At 44.9% G+C, this 16,523-nt stretch overlaps 1 protein-coding gene across 1 annotated transcript in view; it reads left to right on the top strand.

The window, feature by feature from the left end:
- Nucleotides 1-15,994, top strand: part of AGRP (agouti related neuropeptide) — a 162,414-nt gene extending 146,420 nt beyond the window's left edge. Inside the window, exons 4-5 of the mRNA XM_078668652.1 lie at nt 2,687-2,772; nt 13,345-15,994. Coding sequence (XP_078524778.1) covers nt 2,687-2,772; nt 13,345-13,533 — 275 coding nt within the window. The 3' untranslated portion in view covers nt 13,534-15,994. The remainder of the gene's footprint in view (nt 1-2,686; nt 2,773-13,344) is intronic.
- Nucleotides 15,995-16,523: the final 529 nt, after the last annotated feature.

The following is a 16,523-nucleotide window of genomic DNA, read 5'->3' on the forward strand; positions in this document are numbered from 1 at the left end:
ACCATCGGGTCTGAGATCCGGAGGGACCAGGCCCACTTAAAGCCCTGTGGACGACCCAATACAAGTGCATGCTGATGCGAAATTGGGAAGTCAGTGCAACTAAACGAGTCCTTGCGTTGCAAAGATCTAATGCCAGGTGAAGGCTTAAAACATGCCACTACCGGGCTCTACCACCCTTCACCTGTAAATGACCCCAGACCTGGGAAGTGAGATAATGAGTTTCTAACTGCAGTGAACATTTTAGTGTTCCAGTCTTTCATAAGCTCCTACCTGCCGTTTTTACAGCATACCCCCCCCCGCCCCACCGTGTGCTTGATGATCACCTGAATACTGACAATGTATTGAGGAAGAGAATCCATGCCTACACAGTAATAAACACACAAAAACAAGCATGCAATCGGAGATATTTTACAATTTCTTCCCTGTGCTTTTCAAACAAAAACAAAAGCTTTTAAGGTTTGTTACTATTCCTACTTTAGATTTTCTATCCAAATGGATCTCTTTGGCCTCTACGAAATGCTGCAGAATATGTAATTATACAATGGAATCCTTTGCACATATTTCATGTGTTTGGCATTATTAATAGAACCCAGGAGGTGGGTTTGTGATCTCTTTAATCACTTTAATATCTGAAACTGCTATCAGGTAAATATTTGTTGCTATAGGGTAAGCACTCACAGGCTGTGACAGCAAGATTAATTAAATCTTATGGGGGTAGCCTTTACTTCATTAAATCAGCAAGGGTAACATTGAATGACATAAAAAATACCACCGGTGACTAACATTTGTTTATTTTCTGTAATTTTAGGGCCAGGGTAGTATAATGTGTGAATGTAACCCTCAACGCATAAACTGTCAGAAGTGCAGTCTTTGCTCAAATAGATGCTCTCTGTAAAAATCTGAAGTATTGTATGCCTTTTTATTGTAACAACTGATATAGCAGATGCTTTGATAATAGGGTTATGTGTATTTTATGCTGTCAGTATTGCTCTGTAACTGTTTTAATTAAAAAAGAAACTATTCAAGCCTAGCCTCCAGGAAGGCCCATTCTACCCCTTTTGGAGGAGAACACTAGTATTTATTTGCCTATTGCCTGCACAAAACCTTCCAAGATGACGTGTTTTCTTAATATTCTGCCAAATGTCCTCCCAGTTGGTCTGGGTGGCCACTGATGGCATGAGTCTGGCCACTTTCATGCCCAAGATATTGGTAAAGGTCTTGGTATTCAGACCAAGTAGCAAGATGGGTCTGAAGGGTGTGCACAAGGTAGGTTCCTTACTGGGCTTGAGGATGAGGAAGGAGGTTGTCTCCTACATCAAAGGAATCCCCGTATTTAAATTGTCAAATCCATTATCGTTGGTAAAAGTTATGGGATTGAAGTTCTATAGCAGTTTGACTTGTAACTACCCAGGCCAGGGTCCTTCATAAGTCTTTAGTCTGATGATCAACCTCTAAGGATTCAGTTTCCTCAGTCTAGGTAACTGAAATTAGATAATTCCTCCTATCAACCTCTCAGCTGTGTTCAGTGGTTTTTATAAGTGTTAATAAAAGTGTTGGGAAAATTTCGACTTCTTTTTTCCCTAGTCTTACAAGCCCCCTTTGCATCCCTCACTTCCACTACAAAACATCGCACACATTTCAGGGCATATGTACAAGGGGATTGTGCCACTGGAACGTCACTTTTTCCAACAGTCAGGTGGCGCAATGCCCTTCCCCATATATACAAAGCGACGTTAAGCCACTTGGCTTGGCATAACGCTGCTTTGTAAATATGGTACCCTTTCCCACAGGTATCTGCATGAAAGGGGTGTGCAATGAGTTTTGCTGTGGGCATTCCACTGTAACATCCATTTTTTTTTATAGCGCTCCAGAATTACAAGGATGAGTAAATCTGAGGCAGCGGCAAAAACTAACGCCATGCAATAGCGGACGCCCCACCCCACAAATAGGGGTGGGGCTCCCTTAGTCAAAGAGTGTGTGTGTTCTGCTCTACCATATCTTTAATGGGCGTTGCTCTCTCATATATTCTCAGTGCTCCTATTCTCCTCACAGTAGCTATATACTCTTTGGGAATCCTAGACTTGCACAATCTGTGCTTATTTGATGCTTAGATTAGCATAGATTATTCAGAATACTTTATTCATTATAAAGTATTTATAGAGTTATGACCCCACCTCGTGTATGTTGGTGCTAGACCCGAATAACAGAAAAGGTAACTAAAGCCGGGAACAAAATAAATTGATGTTAACAAGCCCCAGAATGGGAAGACTTTTGAAATAACCAGATTTTCAGTAGTTTATGGAATACTAGTGGATCTTGCAGTTAGCCAGTATTGAGATGCTCTGCAAGACTGGTAGGGGCTCCGGATTTCTGACCCAATCTGAACTTAATTAACATAACATAAGTAATATCCGAAGTTGAGACGAGCATCTGTAATGGCACGAAGTATACATTGACAATATGTGTGTTCAAAATGTTATTGTTACTGTGAATCACCTAAGAATAAGTATGTCTATAAAACTGAAAACCTGTGATCTCCAAATAAATCCACTGTCATCTACTTACACCCTTGAGGCTCGTGATTTGTTACATTTATGCGCTACCAAAATCCCAACAGTTTGTAACTGAACCGAGTCAAGCAGTGACTTACAAATATTGAGTTTTTGTGAATCTCTGATTGTTGCAGGCACTTCAGCAAGACAAGAGTTTGCCAGGACGGCGTCTGAACAAGTTCAAGAACCGAAGAGTGATTACCAACTCCTGAACCCCAGGGTAAGACTGATTTTTTTTGTTTGAATATGTTTATTGCATTTTATTTTTTATCATCATACAGTATTATACAAATGCGGTCGTATCAGGTAATCAGCGCTAACACACATGACAGGTAGGCCTAGGGTTCACAGATCTTCACCTCCCTGCAGAGGGATAACAGTAAAGGGGCAAATGATTAGATGTGTAGCTAAACAGCATGACAGTTTCAAATAACTCCAGCATATGTACAATACATAAACGTTCAGTGGTGACAGTGCCTAGCGTCGGTGCGAAGAATCTCTGTATATAGGCTGCATTGCCCAGTCTCATTCCATACAGCTCTCAATGTATACCATGACCGGAGAAACAGGTCAATTGTCCGCACTGCAAAGATACTATGCATTCAAAATTGCATAAACCAATCGAAAAGAAAAGCTATTAACCATAAAGAACAAGTCTCGACATAGAAAAAGAAAAAAAAAACAGAAACCAGGCGATACCTAACTATAATCCCGTGTGTATGTGTGGAGCTTGTGTTACTCAATGGGGCGCAACCTGTGGCAACGTGTCAGTGGGAACATGGTGATCCCGGTGGTCGTCTCACGTACACCGGGACATGTGGGAAATTCCGAGGCGAATAAAAGAGGGGGGGGGGGCAGGGCCGGTCAGGGAGGGAGGGAGCAGAGGCGGGGGGGGGGGGGAACGTGGGAGAGCAATACTGGCAGGGGCACCGGAGAGAACGTGGAGCGAGCTCACGTAATTCCATCCTGCAAACACACCTGATGATAGGACGACAGGATACCATCCCACTCCAGCGCAATAGGATACATCCGGAGCCCCGCTGTCTCCTCTCGGTGCAATGCTACACTCTCAGCCCTCGCCCAATTATCCAACGAGTGTCGCCACTGTACCGTTTGGGGGGGTACACGATGCTTCCATCGCCTAGTGATAAGGCGCTTCGCCGTTATCAGCCCCAGATCCCAAAATCTCGCTTGTACCTTTGTTTGTTTCGTTGTTCTAAACAATCCCAACAAGCAAGCCTCCCACGTATTTGGCAAGGCTCCCCCCGTCGCCGTCGCCAATGCGGAAGACACTGCTGTCCAGTAGGGCCGCAGCAAAGCGCAGGACCAGAGGACATGCAAAAATTGAGCATCTACCAGGCCGCATTTGGGGCAGGCCGTCGCAGTGAGACCAAAGTACCGATTAATTTTGTCCGGGGACAGGTATGCTCGGTGGATCACGAAGTATTGTATGATCTTAAAGCGTGCATTGCGCGGGATATGCCGTGACCCAGCCAGCACCCCCGCCCACTCCTTGTCAGTCCAGTCCCGTCCTCTATCCATCGCCCATTTGTCCCGTAGACGTTGAGGAGAGAATTGCGTATGCGTGTGCAACGCTTGGGCAATCCAGTGTACAAGATGGGAGCCGTGGCCCATCACGCCCAGGGTAAGACTGATATCCATTTGTGCTTCTTGTTATGCTCCTCCCCATCGTTTTCACTCCAATAACCTTCATCTCCGCTTACCCACCCTCCTGTTCTTAATTCGCGCTAGTGCTCAGTGCACCTATTTGTCCCTCTGCACCGGCGCGCTGTCCTGTTTGACAAAACCGTCTCAAAGTGCCTCATCAGTGGTGAGGATTACTGTAAATCACAGACTCACCTTAGGGCCTGCCCTCTTTATCTCCCCATGAAAAAAGAACAATTGATGGACAGAATACAGAACAATGTCATACATTCACCCCAGTACAAAGATCTGGGCCTAAATCCATCGTTGTTTTTCTCCTCTTGCCATTCCAGTTTGAACCCAGTCATATGCAAATCAGTCTTGACCCTGCGCCCAATGGAAACAGTCCAGCCTGAACTGCCAGGCAAGGTAGGAAGGACCTGGCTAGCCAGTTCAGGTTGGACTGTTCCCATGAGGCAGAGGGTCAATACTAATTTGTATTTGGCTGGGTATAAACTGGGCTGGTATGGTGGGCAAAAGAATGATGTATTTAACCCAGATCTCTTGACTGGGGGTGAAAGTTTGATTTGCTTTGCATTCCGTCCATCATCTGTGTGTCTTTTGCTTTCTCACCCTTTGTGTGCTGGGTATGCCCAGACATGGGTCCCGGGCTCACTGGGCCACTGAATTCAAGCTAGCCTGGCTGATATGGGGTGATGCCCTGAAACCAGTCCCAGGATGCTTGTTTCCGGTCCAGGACGGACCTGGCTTGGCAGTTCGGGCGGGACTGTTCCCATGAGGCACAGGGTCAAGACTGATTTGCATTTGGCTGGCTCTAAACTGGGGTGGCATGGTGAGCAATGGATTTAACCCAGATCTCTTGATTGGGGGTGAATGTTTGATTTGCTCTGCATTCCGTCCATCATCTGTGTGTCTTTTGCTCTTTACCTCCCCCGCACACTCGTCTACCAGGAACCCCCAATCTGTTAGCCAGAATTCAATATGGATTGTATGGGTCATATTAATGTATTTCCTGTCTAATTTACTAGTGTTCACTCAATTTCTAAACTGTTCACCAACATGACTGTAATCACTCAGCAGTCACTGGCCGTATTTACTCCTTATTTTCTATGCAGATCACTTCTCTTTGAAGTTATTTGTATGGTTGCAAAATCGTGCAGTGTTGGTGTTAAAGTCAGAAATGGCTAAAGTTGTCACATGATCTAAGGTTAGAACCAGCGAATGTAAAGTGCAGAGCAACTTGTCGCCTGACACTCAGGAGTCATTGGTTTCGGAAGGGCTACAGGTACTTGTTTCTGTAAGTAGCCTCTGACTCTCTCCCATATCTTCCTACCAGATAGGCTCCCTTCAAAGCTCCACCAAGTGTTGAAGTCAAAGAAGAGTTCCTTGCAGAAGGGCACTCACAGGTTAGCCAAACCTTCAACCTGTTATAGATAATGCAGAGCATTTATTGTTAGGAGGACTGCTGTAAATTGAGTTCCAGTCTCAACTTGTGATGCTGACACATTTGCAACTGTAACACTGTATGGCTACTGGTAATGCTCCATCACTGAATATCTGTAGATGCAAGTAGTGCTTCTGGAGATACAAGAGTAATTTCCTTTATCCCAATTCAGGCCCTAAAAAATCAGTTGCATTCGCCTTCTTTTTTAGGTCTCGGCCTGACCCAGCGCATGCGCTGGCATCGGCCGAGACATTTAGAAGCCACGTTAGGAAGTGCTTCCAAAGTGGCGATCAGCTCATGCGCACAAGCACGCGCGCGACGTGCACAGCACCTTTTCTGTCAGGCGCGCGCGTGCGCACAACTCGCGTTTTTTTAAATTATACATTATACTCGCGGCCAATGCTTGTCTAACCTGCCTCTATCTGCGTCTCTCGCTAAACTGTATAACCGCGCTCTCTCCAATTCAGCTGGCACTTTATCCCCTCTCTCAACTGTCTCGCCTCTTTCAGCTCTCACTTTTTCACCTACCCACCAACCCACTCTCTGAACAGACAGTTCAGTCTAACTTGTCTCTGCCTCTCTCTAACGCCTGTGTTCCCTTCTATCTGAGTTGTCTCTCTCATTGTTTCTATCACCTCGCAACTGTCTTCCCTGCCCACTGCCCCTTCCTTTCTCTTTTAACAGACTGTCTTTCACCTGCCTCCCCACACTTTCTCTGCTGCTTCTTTATTACTTTTTTATGTGTTTTTGGACGGAACACTAGTGCTTGTGTTTAAAACGCCCTCTGGCAGAACTCAGAACTTTGGGCAGCCAAGCTCGAGCTCCTCGGCAGCTCTGGCCCTTCGAAACATCCATGCCCCTCCTCTCAATTTGGTAACAGTTCCCCTACACCACACTGTCACCGCAGGGCAGTGCAGACCAGAAAGGCCTGACAGCCGATGGGGCAAATCCACTCCGCAGCACGCTCACTGTCGTCATCCTGGCATTTTGTACGTTTTAAACACTTCAAACAACCGGCCATGGTAAAGCTCGGGCTCCCCCCGCATGTCTCCTCCCCTCTCCCTGTTCTCCCCCATCATCCACCCCCCCCGCTCCTGCCCCTGTGTGCTGCATGACCACTTTGGGGTAGGGGTACCAGATTGGGCAACATCTCGCACAGTTCAGCGATATTTTGTGCGAGGGCATAATCAAGTTGTATGGGCAACCAGAATTTGGGCTAGAATCCACGCAGTGTGCAGCAGATTCACAGACTATTGTGTCACAGCCATGTTCCAGCCTGGAGTTGCTTAGCCACGCCCCCCTTGCCCCGCTCTGAGATCCTGCAGAGTTCATTTGGTTTAGTGACCCTACATGAACACAACAAAACGTGGCTAAAAAGCACGTTCTCTCCTGTTGGAAAACTGAGATTGTGTCTGTAAACTGAAATTTTGTCAGAGGGAGCCAAGTAATTTAGCATGGGTAAAGAGAAACACTTTCTTCTTTCTGCTGCTTTGTGCTGGATTTGTTTGTGTACGGCCTACCTTCACCCAATTCCGTTAGCAAAGCGCTGGCTTTGTCTAGAATAATGCAGTGATTTTATTTACTTTGCCAGCCATATTTTGTTGGAACTACCCTGCTGGGATTATTACGGCTGATTTCTGAGTACAGCTTTGATTTCTTTTTAAACGTATTTCATGCTTCGAGAGTCTGAATGGAGTGAGCACTTTGGCTTTTTAAACCAGGCTACTGTTGCCAACAGTATCTGTCTTTTTGTTGGGGGGCAGCTGGTGTATTAAACAGCCATGCATGCTTCCGTCCCAACCTCGTGCCATGATCACAAAAGGTGTTGTGTAAAAAAACGTGGGGGGGCGGAGCCGGGCCGGCGGCCAAGATGGCCGCACCGAGTCCCGGCTCCGCCGACCTTCTCTCCTCACCACCTGTTCCGCTTGCCTGCCCAGTGAGAGCGCGGAGCTTCCGTGCGTCGGAATGGTCGCCGAGGTGAGGCATCCGATTCCGGCGAAAATCCTGGCTCCGGGGACGGAGATACGCTCTCCAGAGCATGGCGGCCTGCCCGATGCCGGTGACCGGGACCTCGCGTTTCGCTGCACCCGACCGCCAATGCAACAACAACGGACACATCGACCTGTGGGGCGCCGGTCTCCCGCCAGGGGGCCTGAAAATACCCTTGACACCGCCGGAGCCCTTTCCAGGTGCAATGCACAATTCTCCTGTGTTGCTTGCTTCTCCTCCCCCCTTACTTCCCCCCCAGCGGATTTTGTTTGCCGCCGGACTCTGAGAATTGCTCCCTGTCTGACTGGAGCATTTTGCATGCCTGCAAATTGAACGGACGTTTTATCTCCGGCTCATGGGCGCTGGCGAGAGCACGATGTTAATGTGCCTTTTTGGGCTGGGGGGGCCCGTGAACAATACTCGGTGGTGGGGAGAAGGGCATCCTGTGTTGCCCATCGCTGATACACAGGCAATTCGCCATCTTGACTGGAAGGGGACCGAAGACTCCTAAGCCTGCCTGTACGGTGCTGTGGCGCTGTTTGTTGGAACAGTGGCGATCCGATGGATTATACCTTGTGGCGGCGGCTGGGTATACTGGAAGCCGGGGGACGGCGACCGTATTTCTCTGAGGGGCCGCGAACCTATGTTCTGGTGATGGTGGGGAGTAGTCCTGATTATGATTGCACCGATGTTTCATTCTGGCCGTCACCAGCTTCGTTCGCCACTTTCATTGTGGTAAAGGTTACTGCTATCACGGCGGGACTGCGGCTCGACGTTGAGGTGGCTTCTTGATGGCGACACTGTGGACTTGTTCCCTGGGGGGACTTCCTGAGGTCTCACGGCGGATCGGCTACAGGACAGCGTATTCCGTGGACTACGATCGGTGATGGCGGATTGCTTTTTTCATGTGACTTTGGAGAGGCTTTGGCTATTCCTGGACTGCCATGTCTGTTTCACTTTGTGATTTTTACCCCGGTCCGGCATTTTGGGGCAGGTGGGACCTGCATCATTGATCCTGTTTGCCCGTGAGAGTCGAGTGTGCTTAGGGCGCCATTTCTGCGGCTGGGGGTGCATTATGCCCCCCGTGGGTCTTGGACTGCGTAGGCGACTGATACATCCTGTTTAAGTAGGTGCTCCCTATATTGTTTATTTGCTCTCTGACTGATTTTACAGGTGGGCGAAGGGGGAGGGAGGTTGGGGTTCCCGCACTGGGAGTCTCCCCCATGTTTCCTTCCCTATCGTGGGCTGTTGGTTATTTCTTTTATTTTTTCCTTTTTATTTCTTTAGCTCTCTTCATCTCTTGTCTATATTTCGGGTTTACAATGGGCGACAGGCACGCTGCTGGGGGGTAGGCCGTAGCCACATGCAGGTGTGCAGGGTGGGGGGATGGGGGAGGGGTGTTGTTGTTTTCTTCTTTTTCTCTGTTTCTATGGCCTTCTTATTTTTTTGTTCTTGGCTATTTCTATTTTCTCCTTTTCTTTATTTGGGATCTTTGTAGGGGTAGTTCTCTGCACACTTGCGTTACCTCGATTATTGAAGGGGATTTAGACTGCTTTGTTATGGCGATTGGGAACTTGTTGGTGGGCGGACTGCTTGTTTTTTTTTGACTATCCTGGTACCGAGTGGAATCGTTACGTCCCACTGGCAGTTCTCCTGGACTACGATCATCCTGCCCCTCGAACTTTCCATGGTTTGTTTGATCTACATATACTGCCACGGATCCTGCCCCTTCTACTTTATTTTAAAATTAAACCTTCTTTGCTCCTTTTGTTTTCTGACAAAGTTGCTCTCCTGGGTTGCAACCGAGCATTGGTGGGACGGAGCTTTGCACTGCCATGGTCTAATTGCTATGCTCTGTTTGAACCTGTTCCGATGGCTGATTATGATGTTCTGCTTTGTATCGATTGTAACTGATCTTATTTCCAATAAAGGTTTAAAAAAAAAAAAAAAAAAAAACGTGGGGCATATTACCAAGGTCCTTATCGCCGCTTTAGCGGGAATTTTTCCCGCTAAAGCGGCGATAATTTTACCGCCCTATTACCTAGCTGTCGCTAACACCAGTTAGCGACAGCTAATAGGCGATAGCGGGCATTTAGGGGCGTACTTTGCATGTCAGCGATAATTATCGCTAATGACATGCAAAGTGGGCGTGCCACGATGTTAGCGACTGGAAACAGTCGCTAACATCGCTATCCCCTATTACCAACTTTTGGAAATAATCGCGCTAAGTGCGATTATCTCCAAAAGCTAACGCCTGCCCAGAGCAGTTCTTAGCCATGTTATCCAATGGTAGGTGGATAACATGGCTAAGAGCATTTGCTCGGTAATTCATGAATATCGCTGACTTTTCAGCGATATTCATGCATTTCGGCCGATTTTTATCGCTTAGGAGATAAACCTTGATAATATCAAGGTTCCTAAGCGATAAAAATAGGCAAAGCTTGGCGATATAATTTTTGCCGCTAACCAAGCTTAGCGATAATTATCGCTATAGCTTGGTAATATGCCCCCGTGTTTTTTATTTGGGGCTACTTTGTTCAGCAGCTCTGTTAAGGCTTCACACATACAGGTCCCTATAGCATTTGCGGAAAAATTTGTGTGCTATTTGTCCTGTTAAACTGTATTTTCTCTCAGAGAGGGGAGCCAGGCACTTTTATTAATTATACATATTTGTTTTAAAGATTAATGTTAGGGAAAATCATTGGCGGTATCGCGGTTGAACTTTCTTGCTCTTTTCAAACACAGAATCATATTTTGATTTTTGGCGTCAATTTTGTTTTGCTAAATTCATAAACTTTTTTATCTGGCTGCTATGTGTAACACATTCAGGGCTTTACAATAAATTAATCAAGCAGCACTAATTAAATAATTAGAACATAAAAGCCAGTTTTAACAGCATTAGATTGAAATATGATTTTAATAAAAAAGAAAGATATTATATGAGTTGAAAAGGCTGTTCGGTAAAATATCTGCTGATGGCTCTGCTAACCTCTCTTTACGAAGACTCTCCTCTCTTCAGTTGGCCATTCAAAAACCCAGGATCTGGAACAACATACCTGCATCCATCAGGACTGCCATAACACTGCTCCAATTTAGGAAACATTTGAAGACTCGCCTCTTTAAAAACACTATTCAACAATACATTAACCACCCTCAACCCAGCTCCATCTCCTATTACTCTTCCACTTTATGATTATTTATGACCATGTACAGGCGCTTCACTACCTTTTGGCTAGGTTTGAGCTATAGGAATACCATAAACATATGTACAGACATACATGAAGTTTAAATTATATTAATTGAAAAGAATGCACAAGTGGAAAATCGGTCATTAGAATGACATCTGTCGTGCTATGACTATGATGATGAAAACTCTCTGCAGTTAGAGGATGCTCTAATGAAGAGCATACCACTTGCACCACAAGGAGTAGGATTTTCCATTACTACGCAGCTTTAAAATCTACTTATGTCTTTGGGACATTAAAAGTTGTATAAAATAGAAAATAAAGGTGTCATTTAGAGTTGGGTCATAATGGAAAATCTTCCAATGTTTAGGGTAGGCACTGAACCTGGATGAGAATCTACTGTAGAATGCTATCCACTAAATTGTATATATGTTACAGAATCTACCAATGGTGAAGTCTCCTCTACATTCAGGGCTAGATGTACTAACGTTTTTTTGTGGGCTCAAATGGGGTTTAGTTCCGTTTGCGACCACAAAAAACATGTGGCCATTGTACTAATCCTATTTTGCGAGTCACATATCAATTTGCGAATCGCAAAATAGGATTAGCGACTCACTATTAGGAAGGGGCATTCCAAGGGCACCCCTTCCTAAAAGCGACTCCTGAAGCTATGTATGACTGTTTTGCGACTGCAATTGCGGTCGCAAAACAGTTGCAGTTTACCACCCTTCACAGAAGGGTGGTAAACCACTCGCAAATGAGAAGGGCTCTCAAAATATTTTTTAAGGGCAGTCAGTGGTCCCAGGGACTACTGCCTGCTCTCAAAAAGCAAGCATTGGCCTAGCCAATAGGTCTCACCTTTGGGACCTTTTAAGAGTTTAGTTATCCAGCACAATATCCTTGGTGCAACAACATCAAATGTTGCATGGCTAAACGCTTATCAGGTCCCAAAGGCGAGACCTATTGGCTATGCCAATGCTTGTTCAGTTAGAAAGGCAAACTGAGCCAATGCTGAGATTAAAACAGGCCTCGAGAAGTGAAAACGGACACATGGCTTTCTGCTGCGTCTTTAATTAGCAAAATATACTTAAAGTCAGTTGTTGCTGTTGATGAGCAGACTGTGCTGATGCAGAAATCAGTTTCTCTAAGACACTTCAGCTTTGCTAGTGCCAGGAATAGCACGTCTGGCTAAGAGGTGTCCAAGAGTTCTCTGAAAGCCCGAAGTATCAGTTTACAAAGAGCACACCTTCCCTCGGGCAGTACATTTAAAGGAATGTATCCAAGATTAGGTATTGACTGATTTCAATAAAACATTTATCCAAAATATATTGGCAGTTTGAAAAGATCCGAGACCAGGCAGTGACCCATAGAGGCGGGCTGGTGGTGGCTGTGAAGAAACGCAGATGCAGCTCCTGGGATTCATAAGTACAGAGTTCGACATTATTACTCAGTAATTTTGCTTCATGCAGGGCTCGAGCCGGGGGGAGGTATGGAGGTGGACTGGTGTGAAAACATGGTGAAACCTTGGGCCTCATTTATGAAAAGTGACGCATCGCTGCGTGAAAACAGCGATGCGTCACTTTTCACTGCGCCCTCCTTGCGACACCAATGATGCGTCATATTTACAGTATGACGCATCATGGCGCAAGGAGTTACAGATACGTCAGTATTTCTGACGTATCTGTATGGCACAAAAGTGACGCATTGCTAGAGTGTGTCACAAAAGTGACCCAACTCTAGCAATGTGTCCTTTCACATGGGGCAAGCCCCATGTGAAAGGGCTTGCGTCAGTCTTACGCCTGCTGTGAGGCAGGCGTAAGAAATTGACGCATTTGTGTCCTAGAAGTGGCGCAGTGAAACCTTATAGATTTCACTGCGTCACTTCTATGACCCTTTCTTGCGTCAGAACGCCCCCCTGCATACATTATACCTGGTGTAGGTATAATGTAGCGCAGGGGTTTACAAAGTGACACATCTACCTAGATGCGTCACTTTGTAAATATGGTGCAATAAGTGAAATTTTTTACGCTGCTGGTGCGTTACAAAAAGTGACGCACCGGCGGCGTAAAAGTGACGCAAGGCCTCATAAATGAGGCCCCTTGTTTGTTGGGAAATCTCAAACTTACATCTGCCTCATAATATTGAGTAAATACATCCCTATATACTGTTCTAAGTGCAATACACAAAAGAGGCTGCCATAAATTGTGTTGAAACCCTATAAAGTGTATCCCATCTAACACTTTTGTTTCAACATCCTGCTCACAAGACTTGAAAGGGACCCAAAGGTCTGCATTTTGTAATTTAGAGTTTGACTGGCCACATTTCCACGCCCCGGCTACACCTGTGCTCCCAAACCTTGCCAGGAGACACAGGCAGGTGATGTAGCGCAGTCTCCTCTTAAACTCTCGCGCAGTGTGGACTTCCATTTGGGATTTATTTAGCTCCATTTCAGGGCGTGCGTCAACTTGGTGATGACAGAACTAATACTATTCCTTCTACCTTACTGCAGGTGATATCGTATAGCATTGAAGCAGCAGACAGGGAGGAACGGTCACCTAAAAGGTGTGCACAACTTCTGGACTTATGCATGGGGGACGTGCCCTGCTGCAACCCTTGTGCTACCTGCCACTGCCGATTCTACAAGGTCTACTGCTACTGCCGCCGAATCAGCCATAGCTGCCACCTGGGAAAAAACTGACTAACCAGAAGGACGGCCATTTGTAAACAAGTGATATATTTGTAATGTTGCCATCTTTGAAGTAAAAGGAACAAGTGAGAGTTAAGAGTGAAGGTCATTAGTGACTGGGATATGAATCTTTTGGCAATGGAGACTGCCAATCTGTCCATCCCAGTCACTAAATCGAAACTCAAATAATGGATGCAGGAGGCCATTGCCACCACTGTAAAGTGAAGAAAAAATGAGCACGGATACAGCATCAGTTTATTTTATATTGTATTATCAGTAAATTCAAAGATCCTTTTGATTATACAAAATAAATTCTCTAAGTCAAAGGTACAGATATGTTCAGCAAATGACCCCATTGACGCCTTTGACAGGAACACTATCTCTCATTGCACAAGTACCAACCAAGGCCTAAAGCAGAGGTCTGTATGACATAGAGACACTTCGATGTAGGGGTTGATTGCGGGCGCATGAACTCCAACTGTGAATATCTTCTAGTGTCAATGGTTGGATCCAGTGAGTGATAACGGTCATTCTTTTTCTCAGATGGCATTTGGAATCCCATGTCAGTGAAATAAAATAGTAGTGCCATAGCTGTCCACCCTTTTCCTTTCTAGATTTTGTTTATGGCGTATATTACACGTTAATCAGGTTAACAGTTTTTCACTGCTTCTTCGGCAGAATTTGCTTGTTGAAAGCGTCCAGTTGGTAGGCCAAACCTGTGGGTCCAAGGTCTGGAATTCCAAGCTCTGAAATACACTACTCTTCATTTCCCTCTCTGATTTCACCTGGAATTAGTGTCTCTCCTTTCACATTCTCTGCAGATTCTAATTAAAACTACAAGTGGTACTTAGACGAGAGGATAAAGGGCTTGCTCCTTCCACCAGCCAGTCATTCTTCTCAAGAAAGGAGACCGAGGCAACATCAAATACTCCATGAAGTCTACCTCCTGATTGGGACACTGTGCCATTAAAATAAGTTTCGACATATTTTATTTCAAACATCTGCAATACAAAAAATACCCCTTAGAAAGTAGTGTTTTTCTTACTGCATTTACAAGTTGCATTCAGGCCTCTGAAAAGATGGACAATTTTGAAAAATGTGTCAAAATGTATACTGTAAATTTAAACTATTTGTCGGTCCTGATATATCATTTTTATGTTTTATAACATAAGATCTTCAATCCAGAGACTGGTATATCTGGCAGTGTGTACGTTTAAAACATGTGTTGTGCCTTGTCTTGCTCAGGGATTCTTCTCTGACCACAAGTCTTAGCTTGTCTGCGGTTGGTAAAGAAGTTGGCTGGTGTCGAAAGTTATCAACATCAGAATTCCTTGATGCACATAGCCCTGTAAAGCTGGATTTATAGATGCATAGCAAATGTTACCGTTTTTTTCTTCATTCAATTTTAGAATTCTAGCTCTGCATTAACCAATAGTATCTCTATTGTTCCCAACCAGCAGAGAAATATATTTAGCCTGCATGGTTAGTCCATTTTCTGGGACCTTATATTGAAGATTTCAAGTTCCCAATTTTCGCCTCAATTCTGTGTCATACTGAACCCCCTAATCACATCTCAGACATTCATATGTTTGATTGTGTTTACCTGCTTCACTTGTACAATGGATCATCTCACTCTAAATATCGAGTCAGTCACTTTTCCCCACAGATCATCTCACAAGTGACTATGGCTACTGGCCATCTCATTTGTAACTACTAGCTGTGACCAGCTTAGTCTTGATCATCTATTAAGTGATCTCCACACTGACAATCTCACTGAAAAATCATCAAAACATTTACTTTTGCTGTCACTGACTAACTCAATGCTAACCTTCAATTGAGCATCTCAGCAAACACTACATTATTCTAACATCTCGTCCTCACCATCTCACTCTGACTGTCACTTTCACATGTCACATCTCAATGGTGGTGTACCCACAATCTCAGTTCTAATCAACTGCTATTCATCATGCACTGGTCATGTGACTGTTGCCCATCACATTGCTTACAGTTAATGTGTTATCTTTTTCTGACCACACTTATTTTATGGTGTCCCAACTGACCATCTGACTAGGTCATCTCAATATTAATCATCTCGTTTCAGAACTTCTCTCTTTTTGAATTGGTTTACGTCTGGCTGGTCAGTTAAGTAATTTCAAGTCATCTCACCTTTTCTCCCCACCTTTATTCTCTAGTAACCAAGCTCACTCCAAATAGAAAACGTAAGCTTCCCTCTCACTTGGCACAATTCAGTTTGGTTACAAAAGTGCTCAGCTATCACTTTCTTGTAAGTTTTGATGTCGAATTTTGTGTTTTGATTTATGCAAATTATCACTCTGAATACTGTGTTTTACTTGCTGTAAATATTGCCATTCTGTCAAATGTATTTTCTTTTGTTATACATGAGTGTGGTATATCTGTGTTGGTGAATACTACTGCACCCACTCCAATAAATAAAATACATTTCTATCATTAATTTTGAGCGAGTAGCATTCTTATAGAACACATTGCCATGTTCTGATTTCTCACTGATCCAATGGTGAAATGGACTGTTAGGAAGCACATCAGCAGGACAAACTAAAACGTGATCTAGCATGCAATTGTCTAACGTACAATACCACAGATGTCCTTGCAGTACCACATGAATGCTATTATGTAACTGTGTTAAGAGGGCCTTTTCAAAGTGAACTATTTATTTGCTGTTGACTCATTTTGATGTATGAGTTTTGTATTTTATGGGTGACTTATGAAGTAGTGTATGTCAGACAGCCCCCCCCCCCTCCACTGGCGAAGTCACAGATATGCCACCAGGCCTGCAGGTGTTCTCATGGTATTCTGCTGCTGCCTGCTTGCACCGTTTGGCCACTGCAAAAACACATGGGCTGGCGTGTAGTGTCACTTGCTCTTGATCAGCAGCTTTAGAGTCACGCCCAACTAGCAGCAGGGTAGCAGGAGCCCTGCACTATTGATAGCTGATACTGTGGTCAAATTGTTGTATGCATAGT

This window comes from Lissotriton helveticus, chromosome 12, assembly GCF_964261635.1.
Source record: "Lissotriton helveticus chromosome 12, aLisHel1.1, whole genome shotgun sequence".
In the NCBI taxonomy this organism is placed as follows: domain Eukaryota; kingdom Metazoa; phylum Chordata; class Amphibia; order Caudata; family Salamandridae; genus Lissotriton; species Lissotriton helveticus.